The sequence below is a fragment of the Ciconia boyciana genome, chromosome 10, assembly GCF_034638445.1.
Source record: "Ciconia boyciana chromosome 10, ASM3463844v1, whole genome shotgun sequence".
Taxonomy (NCBI): Eukaryota; Metazoa; Chordata; class Aves; order Ciconiiformes; family Ciconiidae; genus Ciconia; species Ciconia boyciana.
This window is the reverse complement of record NC_132943.1, coordinates 23,738,546-23,761,205: the sequence shown is the minus strand read 5'-3', so window position 1 is coordinate 23,761,205 and position 22,660 is coordinate 23,738,546. Positions and strand designations below refer to the sequence as shown.

General features: G+C 39.5%; 1 protein-coding gene across 1 annotated transcript; it reads right to left on the bottom strand.

Annotated features, from left to right (window-relative positions):
* Positions 1 to 1,198: 1,198 nt before the first annotated feature.
* CYBRD1 (cytochrome b reductase 1) lies at positions 1,199 to 13,854 on the bottom strand. Its single transcript, XM_072875227.1, has 4 exons — positions 13,143 to 13,854; positions 5,699 to 5,907; positions 2,874 to 3,028; positions 1,199 to 2,658 (listed from the first exon to the last, which is right to left on the bottom strand). The coding sequence occupies exons 1-4, from the start codon at positions 13,837 to 13,839 to the stop codon at positions 2,358 to 2,360; spliced, it is 1,362 nt and encodes a 453-aa protein (XP_072731328.1). The 5' UTR covers positions 13,840 to 13,854; the 3' UTR covers positions 1,199 to 2,357.
* Between the last annotated feature and the right edge of the window lie 8,806 nt (positions 13,855 to 22,660).

The window sequence follows — 22,660 nt, the reverse complement described above, 5'->3', positions numbered from 1 at the left end:
GCTAGCATAGTAAATTACTAGAACAGTTGAGTTCATTTATTCACTCAACCTGTTAAAAAGTGTTAATAGAGCATCTCTCAAAAAGACTAAATGTGCATCCACCACCTGTAAGATGCTTACTGATTTCACCAAAAAAGCAGACTTGTTGAGCAGAACATAACAAGATCAGAAGAAAAGAAGACATCACAGTTTAGTGTTCTCCAGAAGCTACTGCAAATCCCTCTTCCTACTGAATGTTCAATATATAAATTTGTAATAGTATGCATAACATAATAATGTTGTGTGAGTTGAGCACTAATGCCATTTAAAACAAGCGCTCTTGTTTTTCTCTCAGAAAGCTGCTATCAATCAGTACCATTTGGATTTTATGCTGAAGCTGCGCAGAACAATTTTAGGGAAGACAGATAATTGTGTGGAACTTGAAAAACAGGGAAAAAGCTGTCCGTTCCATTGCATATAGTGGGACTGGAGGAGTGCTCACACAATAGGATAGTATTCCTTCTGTCATACTTGAATTCTACACTAAGGCATTTAAAAGCAGGTATTTTCTCGAATGAAACAATACACCAATGCTAGGTGGGTCCCAGTCATCCACAAACATATGTAAGTGAAAACATGGAAGTCTGTGATGTAGTCCTTGAGTACCAAATGGTACAGCAGAAAAGTTTTTCAAGTAATTTACTATGCTAGCTTTCTATACTGCATTCACCAAATAATTAAATGTTATTGCAAATCCAGTAACAGGAACTGAGGTGCTTCTTGTCAGAGAAGATACAAAATAATTCATGACCAAAACTGTTTGTACTAACGCAACACTGAACTACAAAAATTGCGTATTTGCTAAAGTTTAATGTGTTTAAACATTTTTAAAAGCTGAAGTAGATAAAAATGTATGTAGTCTTTAAAACAATAGGAAATTATATGCTGTCTGAAACTGTCTGTGTTGCAACTTGAACAGTGGTAAATCTGGACTTGTAGTGGGCTCTGCAGCTTTTACAAGAGATTATAATAGAAAGGTTCATCATTTTGGACACGTGCATTATAATAATTTATAACACGTGCACTATAATTATTCTTATGTAGTAGTAAAAAATGTAAGTATTGTTTATATCTGTGAAAATAATGAATGAGCATAATACATTAATACTCCAATTACTAGAAAGAGCTATAAAAGTAAAGTGCCAGTAGAGACTCAAACTGCATTATTTAACACTTTAATTTCAAATTTAAAAGTCATAGAGTTTATATAGTTTGCTTATAGACTAAAGTATGTCTTCATGCCTGTGACAGTAATGATTTTGACACCAGTGTGGAGATACCAAAATTTGCTTTCAGTTAACAGGTAATGTTTTAATCAAATTAGCAAAGCTCAGCTGTTTCTTGGAGGAAGCATTTCTCACTTCAAGCTCCTTTCTTCTGTGAGAATGCTAGCAGTCTTCTCTGGTTTCTAATGTCCTAATTTCTCGTCTAGTGCCATAAATCAATAGAACTGTGCAATCAAATAAAGAGTAACATGCTGCCTTCAGGGATAAAAGGAAGACTTGGTTTAAGTGACACATATTTTTCTAAGTGTGTATCTATAGCTTTCCAAATAAGACAAATTCTGCATTTCGATGTCTTACAATTTCCTTAGATTTCAGTAATGATTGCACATAATCCAAAGCCAAATGTTGTCTGTGTACAATATATTTGGTAGAGTTGGTTAAAAAGTCAACAGATAAGTTGTGATTACAAAAAAAAAAAGTTTTTAAAGGAAACATAACATTTAATTAAGATCTCAGGCAAACTTTCATTTGTTTTTGTGAATTCAAAATCTTAGACTAAACATTTTTATGCAACTCCGCAAAGTGCTGAATGACCTCAAATCCCATAGCTTTTAGCAGCTGGTGAGGGGGTTAATCAGCTTGAGAAATCAGGGCTTTAAAAAAGTGAACATTACCAGAAAAATTATGTGTGACCAACTAAATTCTGCTGGTCTGGTATACTTCATGACTCTGATTCATAACCTGCAAAATCACTCAGACCAAAGTTTAGTCTGAATCTTTTTAACTTTTCATGACTATAAGAGATATAAGCATTAAATTAAGAAGTGATATGGAAAACATTTTCCAATTATGTGATTTTCCCATTATGTGATGTCATTCACGCTCTCATTTTTTAAATGAGGACTGAGCATGAACCACTATAGTATGTTTGGGACTTACCGGAATTTAAATTCATATGCAGAAAACTTGAGTATCTTTGAGCAAGCCATACTGAAAATAAAACCCCAACCTATTTATATATCAATATAACTAAATTGGAAGGAACCAGGGGGGGTTGGCAGTATAAGAGTACTGTTATTCTGTGTATTTTCATTACATAGTTGATCGTTGGCCTGCTTCATCAAGTTTGAGGTTTTGTTTTCTGGCTGCTTCACTACTGATCCTCAGGTCAGATTTATCTGCATTACTACCATCTGCCATTGTGGATTCTGCTTCTGTGCCTTCAGGAGTCCCTCCAATGGGCCCTAGAACTTTAGCATTCTCTTCTGGGGGGCGCTTCCAATGGGGCCTGCTTGCCATCCACAAAATAAGTGCACCAAATATGACAAGCAAAAGACCAAGACAGTTGACAAAAGTTGCTTCTGGTGGGGATGCACTATATGCAGGATTTTTCCTTTGGAAGGGGAAAAAAAAAAAAAGGTCAGTTGTTTTAAAGACAATCCTGGTCTAAAAACAGCAGTCTCCTTCTAGGTAGGAGGTACTTTTAAAACAAAACAAAACAAAACAAAACAAAATAATATCCCAATACTAGATGGTTATTATTCTGTGCAAATGGAAGTACAGTTTGCAATGAATAACCTTAATAAACAAGTGAAAAAAAATACTTACAATGAAAATATAAGCTTTTCTGTGATTCCCATGAGAGCTGTTGCAATCACTGTTGCAAAGATGGTAAGACCCGAATAAACATGTATTGGCATGAGAGCTGCTCGGAGAGGAACTGGAGCAAAAGGGAGCAGAAAGACAGCAAAACCCAAGAAAAGCTAAACACAAAACAGATTCATAGTTAAAGCTATATGGGAAACAAGCTGCACTTCTCAAGCAGAATAAAAATCATCATAAAAATTCAATTTTGAGATGTCTTCAGGTACAAATTTGAAAAGAATTGGCATTTTTATTTCTGAATGTGTTTCCCTTCAAAACCAAAGCAATAATTCTGGATTAGCACATGGGAAGCAGAGATGAAATATTTTATAAATAATTCCACCTAATATCAGTGTCCAAACTTACTGGTAATGCTAAAACTGCAGCCAAATTAGGTACTGGAAACACAAGTTTTCACTGTCAGTAATTCAGTAATATATTAAAGGTGTGAGTACCTATATTTTTACAGTCTCTTCAAGTCCTGTTCTCTGCTTCTGTTACAGACTTACACATAAATGAAGATCAGAAGGCAATCTAACCTTCTGACTTGAGTGGACTAAAGAATTTTACCTTGTTAGAGTTTTGGTTAAATTAAAGTATATGTCTTCAGAAGGGCAATGGTCTATATCTCAATATATCAATCAGTTGGTGTTTACAGAATGAAGATGTGTGTGGGTGGCGTGAAGTTATTCAGGGGACATGAGTCCTCCCATTAGTGCTAATTTTGTGATGGAAGATAACCCATCACGTCACATGGTTTCAGTCACAGGCTTGCCCAGTCATATTGAGTTTGCATCCCTTCTTCAGTTTGTTCTACCATTACTCACCCCGGCTGCTAAATTAGAAATAGTGCATGAATTTGTATTTCATCTTGCTTTAACTTCCAGTCTTAGTCCTTGTTTTGTCTTTCCATGCTGGATTAAAGAGCCTGGTATTTTCTCCCTGGGAAGCTTTTTAATACACTGTAATCAAGTCATCTCTTAATCTTCTTTAGATCTGCTAAACAGTCGGAGCTTTTTAAGTCTTTCACTGGAAAATAGTTTTTCCAGCTCTCAAATTACTTTTCCAGATTTTATTTGCCTTTTTTTTTCTTTTTTTTTAATTTTAGAAAAATTTATTCCTTAGTATTTCATATTAGTTTTGCCAATGCCATATATGGAGGTTAAGATTATATCTTATTATTTACTTTTCCTGTTGTCCCAGCATCATGAGAACTCATTTTGAGCTTCATGTCATTTTGAGCACCTTTGAGTACTTCTTTCCAGAGACACTGCTTTCCAAGAGACAGTCTCCATTTTATATTTCTGCCCTATTCTTAAATTTATGTCTTTGTGCTATACTGTATTAACATACATTTGGCTTAAATACAATATATTTACACTATTGTTCCTGTAGGTATAGTATTATGGGAGCACCCCCCCTCAATAATTTTCCAATTCTGAAATTGACATACCATTTCCGGCAAATGTCAATTGTCTTCTCTATTAACAGAGATACTACTTTATGAGTCTTTTTTAACAATAGTGCTCAATCACTTAACAAACATCAGTCTCTGACTGGAGACTTATACCCCAGTTTGGAGGAAGTAACACCACAGTTCTATTGATGAGACAGGCAAGGCATTAAGTGCCATTGATCATGTTTATAGCAGCAAAATGAAAAGTAGAATTAAGATCTTATTCACAATTCTTTATCTCAACCATTAGAAAAAATGCTGCTACTCAGTATAGTGGCAGCACAGATTTCCCTGAAATAACTGCGTTATTAAGACAAGGAAAATCTTAACACTGTTCCTTCTTATTCATTAACTGTTGTTCATCTATAAAGAATATACTCAACAATGCTGCAATATGCTTTCTTTTTTCTAAGTGTTAAAAACACTATTTCAACACTATTTCCTGTACCTCCTAGCCTGAGCAGTGAAGGATAAAAGTCCAGAACCCAAATCCCTCAGCCAGGGATTTTCTGTGCTTGATCACCAGATAATTAAGTCTTATTTTTTTCTCTTTAGTGTTTTGGCAAAAAAACTAAGAATCACAATTTGAAGGAACAAAATAAATTTCCATAGGGTAATAACACAATATAGGGAATTCAGAATGTATATGCAGAAACATCACATCTGTATGTGTACGCTAAATGTCAGGGCATGCCTGCTCTTCTATGCCAAAAGCAAAACGTACTAAGTTTGCTCATTTTAGATTATGATAACTCTAATTCTCTGCCAACAGGAGCAGTTAAAAGCATGCACATGAACATTTATCAAAGTCTTGCTAATTCAGGAAAACTGGTTAGCCAGTAGTAGCTCGTTCAGATGTCAGATCCTTTAGATCTGCACTGCTCCCTACTGCACTTGTTCTGCTGATAAACAAAACTCTTGAGGCCAAGAAGTGACTACTTAAAATTATGATAGCTGGAAAAAAAGAAAGACAATTACTTCATTTGAGACTTCCTTAATAAAAGCTCTAACTGTATTTAAATATGCTGCCAACAAACCAAATCACTTGCTTTAACTTCAGCAGTTTATAGAGCTTAGAAACACACTACTGTACAACTGAATAGTAAATAAACTGCCATTATCCCAGCAAATAAACAAAATATGCTTTAAAATACATTTTTCGTTGAAGTCAAGGATCCAGCATTTGCACATTTACATGCTAATTTGCCAAATCACAGAATGTAAAATGGCTATCCCAGTAGTTAGAGTGTATTAGTGAGGGCCTATTGTGCCTGAATTACTCAACGCATTCTTCAAATTTACACCCTGTTTATAAATACAATTAGATTCTAACCTGGAGAGAATAAAATATAACAGCAGTCAGCCCAATCCAGCTGTGCAGACTGTACATGTTAGGAATGTTCCTGGCATTGTGGAATTCAAACACGGCTACCATAGAAACGATTGCAAGAATCATAGCTATGGTATTTAATCCAGCATGTATGAACTTCATTAGGAGTTTGCTGCACTTCCAAGTCCAGGGCAACCTGTACACAATAATAGCTGAAGAAAGAACAGAAAGAAGATTTTATGCCTTACAGGATAACTTATCTCAGATTTTAATAATCATGCATCATTCACATAGTTCCATTGTAAATTATAGGAAAATACAATCTTTAATCCTCTAAAAAAGTCTATTAAAAGGCTTTTTCTCCTACACATAGCATAGCATAGCATATTCCAAATATACAATTGAGGCTTAAATATAGCTTTTAGGGTGATTTATTCCTAATTTTAAAAAAACTTTAGCGTGTTTCAAAAAAAGAACAGTACACAACTTTTGTCTTTTCCTCATTCTTTAAATTGATCTAACAGGGATTCTGCACGGGATTTTCATTTTTCTGCTACTAGTCAGATGGGAGGAATAGGGCCCAATTCTTATATCCAGAAGACCACCTATTGGAAAGCGTGTAAGACTATTTTTTTAATATTTATTCTCTTTGCCAACTTTGGATAATGCTATTCTCTAATTGCGTAGATATTTATATGACTATCTATTGCATTGATATTAATAGGACCACTTTAAATGGAAAAATGCTACTCAGCATAAGGGAAACATAGTCTGACTCTTAGGAGACAAAAGGATTTGGCAACTACAACTCTTCCAACGCTGTTAGATGAATGTAAGGGGGTTTTGCCTATATTTGCATTAATAACTCTAGCAGGCAGTGTTTTGTCCAGTCTGAACAAAACGACGATTTCTAGTAATCTAACTCCAGAGGGTCTGTAAGAATAACTTAGCCTAGAGCTGCTTCTTGCCAAGCTTTTTCTTCAAGGTCCCCACTGCTCTTTCCCTGCCACAACTGTCCCCTGCCTGTCGTATGACCCAGGTGCTTTCCACAGGGCACATACGCAGACCAGATTAGATCACTGAAGCCCCAGGTACATCTGATTACAAACTAGGTAGTAATCCTGGATGTGTGACAGCACATAAGTATATTCAGATAACAAGGGACAAATATTTATGAGGACACCTGATCACTTGACCAATAAAGGCTAATGCCTGCATCCATAATGTCTGGCCTGAGCAAAAAGACTGCGCTCCATTCATCTGATTCATCACATCCTCATTTAAGGTTTCTGCTTATGAATTACATTCAAATCTTTATCTATAATTAGCTATACTAAAACAGAAGAATAAGAATATATGCAGGTTTTGGAAAAAGTTCCTGTTCCAAACATTACGAAATAGATGTGCACCAGAAAAAAAAAGTATTACCTGATAAATGCAAAGATTAAGAATTTACTTAAGTGATTCTCATGTGCCTTAGTCATTACTTCTCCATAACCCTAGCTTTTTATGCAAAAAGCATAGGTTATGGAAAATAAACAGGATATTCATTCTGTATGTTGTGAGGGATAATAATAAATGACAAATTAATTTCAAAGTTCTGTTTACACATTTTTGTTTACTTGGATGCGTGCCAGGAAATACAGTACTGCACTAAATAATTTGCAAAGAAAACACTGTTCAGAAGTGAAATTTCCAGATAACGATCAAATTTTAAATCAATGTATGCTTTTACATACTGTGTAAAAATGTAATACTGGAATGAAAGTGTTCCTTAGAATATTTAAATATATACAGCACTTCAGTAGTTCTCAGCTTTCTACTTTTAAAAAGTAACAATAGTAAATCCTACAAGATCAGGGAGATAGAAGTCTTGTTTTTAAGACAGTTTGACTGTAATCAGTCTATATGACAGGTATGATTCAGTACACCAAGCTTGTGATCACCTCCAACAGTTACCCAAAAGTTATATCATAGTCTTGTATCTTGTTAATATTGAAATAATTGCCTGCATCAGACTATCATTAATTAACTTAGTACTAATGATTATGATTTCTAATTTGGTAAAGCAGGTATGCCAAAAGGCCCCAAACAAGCCTCAGCATCCCATGAGGATACTCCCAGTAAATCCTCCTTGCTCCATCTTACAATATGGCCCACAGTATTGTCAATAATTTATTCCAAGTGCAGCAGAGTACTGGACTGTATATGTCTTGAAGTAAACTTGATGTGCATAGGTCCTGGTCTCAGTTTTCAGTCTTTGATCTCAGAGGGTCAAGTCCAGGCTAAAATTTTTGTGTAACATTTGTCTTTGGTGCATAAGATGCTGTCATCTAGTTGATTTAACTTCCAAGATCACTATCAAACTCCGTAGTCACTCGTCCACATAGTCTCAGATCTCTGTCTGGGCCATGAATTTTCTGGGCTGTTTCCCATAAACAGTATGATAGAAAAGCAAGGAATACAGACTAATGGCTTGGACACTTGTTAACAATACCATGCATTAGCACGTTACATGCCACAGCCCAGGACGTATGCATGATAGTACAATTTGGTTTAGTACTCTTTCTGTGAGGGCTATGTGTGAAGTTATACACTGCAACTTGAGCAGATCTGGCTGTTTTATCACTGTGAAAAGACACAGTCCCATTTCCCCATCACCACTTTTGTTCCACTTCCGTGTGCTTCCCCCTGCCTTTGTCGTAACTGGTGCTTTTCTGACCAGCAGGAGGAAGCAAGACAAGCTGGGGAACAAAGGGGAGAGGAGGAGGAAGATTCTGCTTTCAGTGGTGCAAACTCTTAAAAACTGACTCAGATGTGATGTGTAATTTCATCTCAAAATTAAAATAGCCTGGGTTAAAAGCACATGCACAATTACAGCATTTTTAGTGGTGACATGCTAAAGCAGTCCCATGAAGAACTTTCTCTAGGTACAGCATCTCTACTACTGTTAAGAGATTTGACAGTCTAGGCATCCTTAGACACAGCTTCTTCACTCAGATCTCACTCCTGTTTTGAGCTCTGATTTTAAAGCATGCCACATAGGGCAAAGTGATCCTGCAGTATCTTGTATGTGGCACGGGACACCTGTTCTTTGCCAAATGCATAAAGCAAAATTCTACAGTTAGCTCTGTAGTTTCTGACTGGCACGTGCTGCACATGCTGTAGGATTGCTGTCATGGATTGCTCATGAGATGCCTTCCACCTTAGAAGGCACACAGCGTGGTTTTGTGAGTGCACTGGGGGTGCACTGCACAGCACCTCACAGCTGCCAGAAAGGAATTCCTCTTCGCCCCTCCTATTTCCTCTCCTGCTCCTTCTTGGCTGATCCTGTTGCTTACCTTTGGCAAGTTCTGAATGCCCACTAGATTCTTTGGGAACCACTTTAACACAGAGTGGACAGTTGCCCATCTATGATTTCGAAGGGACTCAAACTAAGCTCATCAAGAGAGCTGCCTCTTCACAAGTTGCCTGTGATGAGACCCTTACAGCTCAGCAGTCATTTGCCCTTCCAATTCTTGAGAATTCTGCAGCCCATTGGATATTAGAAACTCCAGGAATTAGCTGTTTTTCCTTTGAACAGACGTTTTGTTATGTTTGAGGCAGAGGTAATCATGTTTGTCAGATAACTCAGAGCAAACATTATCTTTAGATGTGATTTCAAGAGGAAAGACTATGCCTAGTTTAAAATAGATTTGCACTCCTCCTTGCTCTTGCACATTGTCCACCGTCTCCCTTCCCCCATCTATGGCACTTCTGAGACCCTTTGTGCAGAAAATTCAACTTTCTCTTCCGGCAAAAACTGCACCTGGGGGGTGGGTGGGTGGAGGTGAGGGTGTTAGTTTTCTGCTAGTTGAGTTAATTCAGTTTATGGGTCTGACAAGGGCCAGAGCTGGCACAAAAAAAACAGTAGGAAGATGAAGTCTGAGTCAAGGAGAAAGCTGAAAGGGAGAAGTGGAGGAAAAAAGTAGGAATATTTCAGCCACAGTGAGCTGTAAGATTGTCTCACCCACCTAGGTAATTCATCCATATAGATGAAATTTAATTGACTCTGTAACACCATATGGTAATGTGGCAGACCAGGATTTTTCCTTCTCTTTTCTCTGTAAGAACTCTTAAGTAACATTCCTGTTCTATTCCTTTATTAATATACTGCTGACGTTAGGCTATATGCTCATGTTTTAAGCCTGTTTAAAATACAAGTTATATGATATTTTTAAATCATATATGATGAGGAATATTAACTGTGCAAGCATTTTCCAAGATTTATAGTGTCAACCTACAGCTTTATTGTATAGAGTTTACATGTGATTCATAAGCAGTAGAAGACTGATCTGAGGATGGGAGACAAAGACTACCTCACCCTCGTTGTTCTGACTCACTCTTTATTCAATCTTCCACAACCCCAAAAACCACCACGCTGCTCCTCAGTCTGCAACAGAGATTGTCACATCTCCGTAGAAAAAAATATTCTTTTATTAGGTAAGTAATGGGAAATCCTCAGAAATCATTTATTCCACATTATATTTTGATGGGTTTCTTAATTAGTCCTTTGGGAGAGAACCAAACATTATTATCTGCAGGCCAAACACGAAATAGCATGCAAATACTCCTTTGGAGCATGCCCTGTGTCTACAGTCATTGTTCAACATTTCCACATGTAAAATAAGGCAGAATTCCTTATTTACTTATTTAACCCATTCTATCACACTACTATTCCTTCAAGCCCTTCTTAAAACTCACTTTTTCCTCATGTTTTTTTCCTATCTTATTATTTTCAAAAATGTTGCTGTACTAATATGCACACAGACTTTTATTGCCTGTTTTTCCCACTTCAAGTCTAGAAAATCATCTGGACAATTACTGTGCACTGACAGTGTTTTGTCAGGTATCATTTACCTACAGGTGCTGATCTGCAAATAGTAAGTACTAATATTAACATGCCTACAGCTTTTTCATTTGATTGACAAGATATATACAACACTTTTATCAGGGCACATCTACTTCCCAGTATGCACATTATTACAGTCATCCCTTCTACCTCCTACAGACCAACAATACATTTCTATCCTTTGTATAGACTTTAATTTGGTTATTATTTCAAATCCTCCACACAAATTTAACCAAGATATTTATTAGCTATTCTTTTCTACTTTTAACTACTTAGAGACTTCTTTTTCTTGTATGTGTGCAAAGAGGTATCCTATTCCCCAGTCTCATCCAAATTACTTTGATTTCAATAGCAGACTTCTGTCAGCCAAATTTGAATGAGATTCACAGTGGTATCTATCTGTTGATATTTCATCTGATTTACTACAATACTCCTTCAGTCTCTGACTTAGCGTTTCTTGTTATACAATAGGATTTCCTCCCCAAATAATGCTCTATTATCAATTAATTCCTCGTATATGTTCCTTTTTTTTTTTGAGCTAGGGTAAACTTCCATTTACTTCACATATATCCTTACCTACCCAAGGCTTGAGGCAACATCCTTACTCTGTGACACAGGGACAAACTGAGTTTCAGAGGAAAAAGGAGAAAATGCGTAGGAAAAAGCTGCAGAAAACCTCCCCCTATTTTCTTCAAAAAGTCTATGCCTATATAAAATACAGTAGTTTGATCACAGCAAGTAGTATAGATCTTAGTGAAGTCAACAGGTGTTTCTCGTTCCTTATTTATAGCCTGAAATTACACTTCCCGTGACCTATGGAGCAATATTATGTAGAACAACTTCAAAATACTGTTTATTGCTCAATAGTAATTTGTAACTTGAAGCCAGAAAGCTGAGAACACACCCCACTCCCATTGAAAAAATTAAATTTGCAGTGTATGTTCAAATCACAACATTCCCTTCATAGCCAGAACTAGACAGCCACCCACTCCTCCTGCATCTTCCAACCTCTGACTGGCTGGGCTCCTGCCGAAGAGCGAGCGAGCATGGATGTGATGCAGACAACATGTTCCACTGGAATGAATGTCCGGATGTGCTGGACAAGTTTTCTGGCTGGACGAATGCAATATATCATTCCGTGGTGAAGCAAATGTAAATAAGGTTATTAAAAATGAAATTCTAGTTTGTCTTCTATTACAAAGAAAAAATACTCCTGCTTACATTTATACTGTAAGTCTCCAGAGGTTCCTCATTACTTAAGAACAGTAAAATCTTCCCCGTCCTCTCCCCCCAACAGTCAGTCGTAAAACTGCGGGAGAATTTCCACTGTTCTCTGCAGTATTTATTTGCCCTTCTTGGAGACATTACTAATGTTTCACTAAGTTCTTTTCACGTTGCAACTAGCAAGAATTTTGTCAATGACTTTATAAAAAAATCCTGTTGGAAGCTGGTATCTGTGTCAAATTGCCCCATTAGTTTTAATGCCATTAGCATAAATTGACACTCCCAAATGTCAGGATTTTTAAGGTACAGTCCAGTGCCCTTATTTTTGCAATATTTAGCTCTAGTTTAAATATATTCACAGGCTAGATAAGCCCCTCTGTGGTGCTCTATCATTATCTGCTTTTTAAACTTTACTGACAGCCTTGTATTTTTCCTTCCTAAATTGATACCGTTTATCAACTATAGTGTCTCTAATTTTGTCGTTTTCTTGGAATTAGCCAATTCATTACACTAACAGCAAAACCACAGTTCAAACTCCAGTATTCTTGTTGGCCCCTAGGAACAACCCTTGCACTTAACGACCTAACATACTAATTGTGTGGGATGGAAAACAAGATACTGTTCATGTTGTAAGTGTAATGGGAACCATTTGAAAGTCAGTCCAAGGCTGAAGCCTATGCAATCAAAAGTCCATACACTCTATAAGAAACCAAAACCCACCATTGCATCATAATCATTGTACGTTATTAGGGCAACAGCATTAAGAATGAATTTAAAAGATGTATTTTGCAAACTAATTTATGCTAAGTCTGGGCTGATGAACTGCATTTGAATGATGCTGATGGTGCTACGTTGTCTCTGGCACAAACCCCGTTCCGGGATGTAGCTTCAGTGGTCCTGAGCTTCCCTTTCTCCTCCTGGGACGTGGGAGAGAGCCAACAGAGGGAAACTTTCCTAGGGCAGCACTTCTGGCATTTCGATTCCCGACTTGCGTGAATTCAGGCTGCCTGGGAAAACACACCTCGCGAGCACGACCCGCAGCGCAAGGCGATCCAGGCCAGGGTAAACAAGTGCTTGCCGAAAAAAACACGCGCAGCAGTTCTGGCTTGTTACAAGGGACCCTTTGTCCCCCCTCGGGGAGCGCGGGCTTGCCGAGCCGCTCCGCCGCGGCCCGCCGCGCTCCCGCGCTCACCCGCTGCCGGCCGCGGGCCGCCCCGGCGGCTCTGCCCGCGCCCCCCGCGCCCCGCCGCCCCGGCCCTCCCGCGGCTCCGCGCCGCTCCGCCCCGCCCCGGCCCCCTCCGCGCCAGCCCCGCGCCCGGGCCCCTGACGCACCGATGCCCTGGACGAAGACGAAGCCCGTGATGATGAGGACGGGGTGCCAGTTGAACTCCCGCGGGCTCCCGTCCCAGCTCAGCCCTTCGCGGTAGTGGAAGACCCAGACGAGGGAGAAGATGACCGACACGAAGCCGACCAGCAGCGCCGAGACCAGCAGCGCCAAGAATCGCCCGTAGTCCTCCATCTTCCGAGCCCCGTGCACGGCAGCGAGCGCCGCGAAGGAGGGGCCGGGCGGGCGGCCGGGCGGGGTCGGGCCCGGGCCCGGGGCGGCGGAGCGGCGGGCGGTGCCGCCCCGCAGCAACGCTGCCCGCCCGGCGGGGCGGGAGCGGGGCGGCACCCCGCGCCCCTCCGCCCTGCCCGGCGCCGGGCCGGCGTCCCTCGGCGGTCTCAGCAGCGCTTGTTCACGAGGAGGGGTTGCTTTGGTTTTTAAAGCGGTTTTTACAAGCTGGCCGAGAGTTTCTCGCCCTCGCATCCAGAACTGCGCCTTAGAAAGGGCATGGCTGCGTCCGCCTGTCGCCTGCCAGGGCGCCGGCCCCGCCGCCCTCCCCGCTCCCCCCGGCGCTGGAGCGCGGGAGGTGGCGTGCGCGGGTTTCGTGCACGGGGTGGCAGCGGAGGTTGGGGGTGTCGCGAGCGAGAGCACTGGTGGGCGACAGGAGTTTCCAGACCCGCCATAAAGATAAGCCAACCCAGCCATAAGCACCAGCAGATAAAGCAGGAACGCTGCTGCGCTGAAGAGGCAGACGGCATACAGAAAATGCAGAGTAGGAGCACGCTTAAAGACACTGCTTGGAGCCCTACTTGGAGCACGCTTTCTGTCGTGATCATCATCCCCTTTACTTCCCGTTGGATCCGCTGGTGCTGTAAATGTAAAACAGATACTAACCAGTTTCATGTATATACGGACTCCGCCCTAAGTACGCAGGAGTACTTGGGCATTGTTCTGTTGAATAGCATCATATCGAGTGTCCACTAGCTAAGAAAGGGAGCGCACAAACCTCGAGGCAATTCCAACAGGTACGAAAGGCCCCTTGCAGGGAAGTTAGAGAGGAAAGCAGAAGGAAACAAAACGGAATTGCAAAAGAGATGATAGGCAGCGCTAGCCAAAAATATAACTTGATAGATTAGACCAGTTTTGTCAAATCGTGTATTCAGTCGCTTTTTCCTTTGCTGTAGAACATTCCGCTGGCTCTGAAGCCTGTCAAATGTAGGAGGAGGATATGCCCAAACATATATTCAACACTACTTTTCTGGTATTTGATTAGCTTACTTTTGAAATATACATAGTGTCAAAATACATATGAATTAGAAATTCATTAACTGATTGAGAAAAAAAATACTATTCACTCTGGCTAGTCTTTGAGCTGTCTGATATCTCATGCTGAAATTGAGGCTTAAAAAATGAAAGGAAACAGTTTTATGGAACTTAAAATAGTTTCAGTAGAGTATCTGCCAATTCAAACCCAGTACTTACTAAAGTATTGGAAACATCTACATAGAGACACGAAGGCCAAGCCAGATTGGAGTGGGATGCAAATATATTTCTTCATTATTGTCATGGTTTAACTCCAGCCGGCAACAAAGCCCCACACAGCCGCTTGCTCACTCCCCCCCTGGTGGGATGGGGAAGAGAATTGGAAGAGTCAAAGTGAGAAAACTCGTGGGTTGAGATACAGACAGTTCAACAGGTAAAGCAAAAGCTGCACAGGTAAGCACAGCAAAGCAAGGAATTCATTCACTCCTTCCCATGGGCAGGCAGGTGTTCAGCCATCTGCAGGCTCCATCACGTGTAACGGTTACTTGGGAAGACAAACGCCATCACTCTGAACGTCCCCACCTTCCTTCTTCTTCCCCAGCTTTATATACTGAGCATGGCATCATATGGTATGGAATAGCCCTTTGGCCAGCTGGGGTCAGCTGTCTTGGCTGTGTCCCCTCCCAGCTTCTTGTGCACCAGGCAGAGCATGGGAAGCTGAAAAGTCCTTGACTTAGTATAAGCTCTACTTAGCAACAACTAAAACATCCCTGTGTTATCAACACTGTTTTCAGCACAAATCCAAAACATAGCCCCATACTAGCTACTATAAAGAAAATTAACTCTATCCCAGCCAAAACCAGCACAATTATTCTCTCTAATCTCCTAAAAATAGATGTTGGGCTCTGAGATTTTAAAGAAAAATTTGACTTGAGCATCACTTGTATAATGATGGTTACCTTTAATTTGCATGGATTTGGTGTGGCCTACTCTCAGGATTTAAGCGGTTTCTCATTCTAGTCACAATGGTAACTAGAACATCAATGTTATTAAGTTTCACAAGTCACAACATCTAAGAGAAGTGAAGATCTAAGCCCTGAATCTTCTGATGAATGCACTCATGCATGAACTTCCAAGGATGCCAGACTGTCATTAGCTCATGAGGCAAGAGGTCATCTCAATATTATAAAAAATTTACTAAGTTTTCTGTGACTTGCTTAAGTGAAGTGAATCTTTCTATTCTTTACTTGCAAACCAGCATATAATAAAACCATAAATCTGCCTCCTTATGCACAAAAAATGTCATGTGGCTTAAACAGCACAGTATTTACACATAATCAATTTTGGGGCATTTTTACCTATTAAAAACATCTTTTTCTCTACCTCTCTGGAATCCTTTACTCATTGTCTTTTAAACAATCAAATAATCTCTGTTATATTTTAAAAAATTTAGTATTTAGTTGAAGACTATTTTAAAACCTTCAGATTTATGGTGAAATGTTACAGATCGCAAAGCATCAGTTTCACAGTGCTTGTCAGTTCCATACAGGGAATCGCAAAATTATTACACGTAATTAAAAAAAAAGGATTCACAGGCCCCAAAATGTGTCCATTCTTTCCAGTTATATGAGGTGGTCTAATAAAATGTCTTTTGTCTCTGTAAAGCTCACAAACTAACATAAAATAAATATTTGTTTTAATCTACCTTCTATGAGCCTAAATCTCCAAATTGCAAAATAATTCCAGTTCCCACTGATTTCAACAAGCTTTGATTACATACAGTTGCCCCGACAGTCCCATATAGGAACCTTCTACCCAAGTGGATTTTACTTATGCTTAAAACTCTGTATCTCAGAAGAGCTTCCTGAATTCCTGTAGCTCAGACTGGTGTACCCTGTTAAAGCAGCCAATAACAAGAGCAAACACAGAATTTTATTGAACTGAAAAATGAAGCCCAGTTTTGCCAGCTAACTGTGAACAAATTGTTTTTAAAATAGAATTGAAGAAACATGAAAGCTTACAGAGTGTTAAATAAACCAAACCTGAACAAAGTGCAAAATAAATTGTTAGACAAAGTGAAATGTACTTCATGGACAATCGGTGATGCAGAAGAGATTTCAGAGAGCACATTTAGTAACTCCTGCCTGTATTTCTCCTTGATTAGTGTTCTTCCACCTCTTCTTGCCCACTTGATACAAATGTCGGGTTCGTGTAGAATCAGAACAGACAGCTATGACGTCCGAGGGGATTGCATGTTTACATGGGGGTGGAACTCGGCATCATACAGCTGACTGCTGAGGGCTGAATTACACATTTGATAATCTGTTGGGAATATAAACCCCCACTAGCATAAAAATGAAACTAGCCTGTATGGGGCTTTCAAGTCTCTTGGATCAATGAACACCTGCTTTTGTTAACCATTACTGTGGATACTGCCACAGCAGTTCGTAATCTCTAGATTTCCCAGAGCCTCTGTCTCCTAGAGCACGTTGATGTTTTTCCAGTACAGCACCAACTCTGTCAGTGTGCTGCTCCCTCCTAGCAGTTGTGTTGGGACATCGCCTAATACGCACTTCTTTCTTTGGGGTGCTGCCTTGTCAGATGCAGGAGTGACTGTGACTTCAGACCTGGAAGAACCTACGGAGTAGACAGACAAAATAAGACCTACAAAGATAAGACCTACAAAATAAGACCCACAAAGATTCACAGATTATTTTGAAGAGGCAGCAATGGACTCCTGCCTGTATTGTGCCTGCGGTATGTGGCCACTTGGCAACTTCTGTCATTGTTGCTATACCATTCATACATTTTGAGAACAGCGGCCTAGACATAAATGTACATGAATGTTTATCTAAGCAACAGACCATGTCACCATAGATCATTATTTTGTGCTTTTGATGTAACTTCGTAAATACAGGAAGTGTTTCTAATTTCCAGTGACCAGTAACTGACTTGTCAGAGCTGTCGTTAGAATGAGATTAGAGTCTCTTTTACCACTTACAACTTTATCTCTGTTTTTCCATGCTGGGCAAGTCATTGAAGATCCAAGCCTTAGAACAGGACATTCTAGATGAGTTACAGTGTCCCTCAAGGCATTTGAATTAGTTTTTCAGAAGCCTGATGGCTGTTCATCTTGTAAACAAACAAAACTGCTGAGATAGTCCAGCTAGGTTTGTCCTGGCAGCTAACTGACTCTTGTCAAAGCTTTAGAAATATCCCCTCAGAAGTTACCTTACCAGGAGTAATACTGACAAATGAATTTACGCAATTAGTGTTTGAATGGCACAAACAAACCAGAATGATCTTTTTGCCACTGAGTTCCATGTCGAAGCAGCAGAACCATTTGACCTTTGCTATTGAGGGCATCACTAATTTATCTCTGCAAAAATTGTGACTATTGAATGGGACCCTTCCTAGAAATGGTCTTTACTTACTCTCCCCACCCTGGAGAGAGCTTTCACTGGGATAGAATAAGGCACATAGTCCAGCTTTTGTCCAAAATTCTACACTGGTTATAGGCAAGCTGTTGGTACCTGTACAATGAAACTCTTTATTGTGCTTCAATCCATAGACATTTTGTTTCTGTGAGTTGTAAAATATTTTTCTAATAATTTAAAGTCTTTTGTAAAAATTTTTGAAAATTGTGGAACCATGGGGCAGTAGTTGGAACTGCCAAAGGAAGATTATAAAATTTTACTGCTTGCACTTTTTATTTGGCTGTGCTTTCTCATTTTCTTCCCCACTGCTTGGCAGCCTTGTCAGTGCATACTCAATGACAAGGGAAGGACAGGATGTGCGCTCTTTTTATACTTAAAGCAAATCTTGTCAAGAGAAGCCTGTCCTTCCTCTCTTTTCAGTCCCTAGGCACTGACGGGGAAATTCCTCCTATGTTTATCAAATACATATAAAGATAGGGGTAGCACTTCTGGGATCCCATTTTTGCTTCCCTGTCCAGACAGCTGATCATTGAGACGTCATGGTGAAGCGGAAAAAAAAAAAAAGTGATTTTGTAGAAGTAGAAATGCTGGAAGTATGCTGCTTCAGTCCACAAAACAAATTTTTATAAGACAGTTATAAAATCAAGCCAGCTTCCAGGCAGTAGAAAGAAGAGGCAGTGGCGTTATAAAGGGCTAAAATAGGAAAAGTGTGGTGTCAACAGTCAGGAGTTTCCTACATCTCTGCTCCAGAGCATGGAAATGTGCCGCAACCGTGCTGCAAATTGCATGTTAAAGGCAGGCAACACACGTACATACCCGAAGTTGAGGCTAACTGCAGATCCAGAAGATAATAAGGAAAACTGCCAATGTATGAGTCTGAATGTGGAGCATTCAAGTAAACATGTTAACGGAATAATTTTCCATCTGGCTTCTGGCAAGCAGCTGTTACTGAGGACTGGGTGGTGAGCCTCCAGTCCTCTGGATCATGTGGAGTGCATTGCTTCTCCTGCAGCGTCTCAGGTAAGCCAGAGCTCTTGAGCCACTCTGCAGAGTAATTCCAGTGAATTTTAGCTTCCCCTTCCGTGCTTCCTTTATCTCTTCCTGAGAAGAATGTGCACTTACTCTTCCCTAAAAATATAACATTCCTAAGAACACAACATTCCTTCCCCACTCAGGCAGGAATAAGGCATTTGTACGCCCAGTTTACTAAATGAGTTGTTAAGCTATACCAACCAAAGCAATTCTTAACAGTTGTATCATCATAACTCTTCCTAGCAGAGTGCTAGGATACCTACTTCCTTTTATTTTTTAAAACCCCCTATTTTTGCAGTTCATTTTAGTCTCTTATTATCCAAAGCGAGCACTTTGACTACTTTAAATTTGTTTAATCTATAAACATTATAATGCATTGACAGAAAATTCTTCTGGAGCTCCTGAAGGTTATTTTGGTCATCATTTTGTAACTTCAGTAAAGCAGAAATAAATGCTAAAGTTATAGTTGTGTAAATGCCAAGTGTAGGACCCAGAAAGCTTCAAGTGGTCCTCTCAGAAAATCTAAGATTGTGAAATAGCTGCAAAACAAAGATATTCCCTTACATATCTCTAACGTTGATTTTAAATATTGGAATACTTGTTTCCTCCTTTTAGCACTCATAACCTATTCAGTCTGCATATCAGGAGAGACACCTGGAATTCATGTTGATACACAGAAACTTTCTTCAAGTATGAATAGGGCTAGTTGACAATTACTATACTATTCATCCATTCTTCAAAAGTAATATTTTTGCAGGAAGCGTTTGAATTTTTTGTTTTTGCAGGGACTAATTAAATTTCTCCAGTTCATGGAGAAAAAGAAAAGGTTCAGAAAAGGTTCAGATATGCTATGCAATTTTTATTACTGTCCTGGTTTCAGCTGAGATAGAGTTAATTTTCTTTATAGTAGCTGGTATGGGGCTATGTTTTGGATTTGTGCTGAAAACAGTGTTGATAACACAGGGATGTTTTAGTTGTTGCTGCACTGGTCAAGGACTTTTCAGCTTCCCATGCTCTGCCAGGTGCACAAGAAGCTGGGAGGGGACACAGCCAGGATAGTTGACCCAAACTGACCAAAGGGCTATTCCATACCACATGACGTCATGCTCAGTATATAAAGCTGGGGAAGAAGAAGGAAGGGGGGACATTTGGAGTGATGGCGTTTGTCTTCCCAAGTAACCGTTATGCGTGATGGAGCCCTGCTTTCCTGGAGATGGCTGAACACCTGCCTGCCCATGGGAAGGAGTGAATGAATTCCTTGCTTTGCTTTGCTTGCATGCGCAGCTTTTGCTTTACCTATTAAACTGTCTTTATGTCAACCCTCGAGTTTTCTTACTTTTGCTCTTCCGATTCTCTCCCCCATCCCACCGGGGGGGAGTGAGTGAGCGGCTGCGTGGTGCTTAGCTGCCGGCTGGGGCTAAACCACTGCAATTAGTGAGTCATTGCTACATACATATCAGATCAGTTCACACACCTTCTAGAAAAAAAGTTCTTTAAAGGTTTTGTAGTGGTGACTGTAGCAATACTTGGCAGTTATGAAAGAACTCAGTCGCTGTTCTATAAATTCTTTTGCGGTTCAGCCTTAGAAAACCACTTTTTGACTACTTCTTCCCCTTTTTCGCTCATATCATTTAGGTTTGGTACATTCTGGCAACAGCAGAAAGCTTGTATCAAACAACCTTAGCGTGAAACCCAACATGAATTCACTAGTCCATGACCTGTTTACTTACTAGACCAATGTTTTCCCTTCTGCAGGCAGGGAGCCCAGAGACTTGGCTTGAAGCAGCTAACGGCAGTTCCTCACAACTGTTCTTTAAGAAAACACCCAGTCTACATGCCACCCGATAGTCCTTTCTAGCAGGTAATTCCTAACAGCAATCTTTATTATAACTGGGAAGCAAATTAATTTGTTTATTAGCTGTTCCATCATCTGGGATAGCTGTCACAGTTCCATAAGGAAAAAAAGTTTCTTGCTGGTGAGTTTTTGGCAGTCTTCAGTTACTGTTAAGTAATATAAATGGTATTTTTCACAGTAACAAGAGGAAAATAAAAGGCAAAATGAGAATAAAATGAGCAAGAAATTGTGCTGTTAAAGTAACAGGACATATCCAGAAAAAAATAAAGAAACTGAAAATGCAGAATGTCTGGGTGAAGTTACCTAATTGGGAACACTGACAAGAGTGGCTAAGATCCCTTCAATTCTATGTTTGAAATACACATTTGAGAATCTTTACTCATGTTAACAGTTCCTATACGTATTTAAATTTATATATATATATGTATATACATATATTCTTTTTTCCTTGGGCATCTAGCGCTAGTGAAAATAACGGAAGCATGAGCTTTTCAGCTTCATTCTTTTAAAGTATGCACTTGGTCCAGTTACTTGAGACTACATTTCATCTAATTACTTGAGGCTTTATCTGCAGACTCTGGAAGCTGTGGCGTGAGTGATAAGCACCCCCTGAAATACACAGGAAGTAAGGCAACTCAGAATTCCACACTAATAGTTCCTTAGTCCCATTTTTGTAAAACAGAAAGCTATCAGTAAATGGGTTTCCCGATCATTAAGCAGTTAGCTGCTGCCCGTGAAAACTGAAGAATATTTTTGTCTTCTGTATTTTATTCATCTTAATTTTTGAATTTATAGATGGGAAATAAATACATTTGAAGAAGTTACTTCTGTTTTTTCAAAGCAATTTTGTTTCTCTTTTCTTGTACTAATGTCACACCGGTGCTTGCAGAGATAATGATGCTGGGCATGTGCACAAGAATATTTTTTCCTCTGTAATGGAAACCACATGAGTATCCTCAGAATTTCTCCACTTTACAAATACTGTTATTCTTTAGTATACTGAATTATTCAGATTGTGTAAGAGATTTCCAAGTACCTAATTTACATTACGAAAAAGAGAAAGATAAGTGCTCTAGAATCATCATAAATGGGCATCAAACTGTAGGTCTACAGGTCAGATCTAATGCATTTATTCAAATTTCATATCAATGTGATACTGCACAATAGTACAGCCCTGCCAGCAACAATTACCAAAAAATGCTTACATATAAAATCTCCTGGCAAAGTAATGTACTACCTTTTTCTGGTGGATGGGTTTTGTTTCAAAATTTAACTTGAAATAAAAGCTGTTGATTCAGGTGGGCTGCCACCAAGCATGCAGGTATTTGTGTTTGGTTCAGATACAGGGTTATTTTTAACAAGGAAAAAAATCTACTGGTTTGCGGTCAGGATTTTCCTCCCATTCAAATAGAAGTTCATTTTTAGAATATACTGGAGCTCTGCATAGGTACAGAAGGCAACACTGCTGTTCACAGCTTGAAAAGCACAATCCATAAGTGATTCTGCTTCTCTGGTGTGTCCCAGCCCGTTCATAAGTTGGGTTGTGAATATACTCATAGAAGTGTTCAGGGCTAGTCATTCTGGATTCTCTATTCTTAAATAGCTTTCAAGGAGTTTTAAATTAAACAGAAACATCTCACCTGTTTCTGAATGAAAATGTCTCTGCGTGACCTTCCAGGATGGAACATCTGCCGTTATCTGTAGTGCAGCAACACACTGTGTATTTAGAGTGATAGAATTTCTTACACGAAGCCCATAATCTTCTTCATCAAAGACTGGGCTGCCTTTTGGTCATTACAAATTGCTGCATTTTTCAAAAGATGGAGAGCGATGTACAATTGTTGATTTAGCAGAATATAACTCAAAAGTCTGCAATAACTTACAAATAAGTCACTGGAAAGTGTAACAAACTCTTGATGAGCAGTACTTGCACTATTTA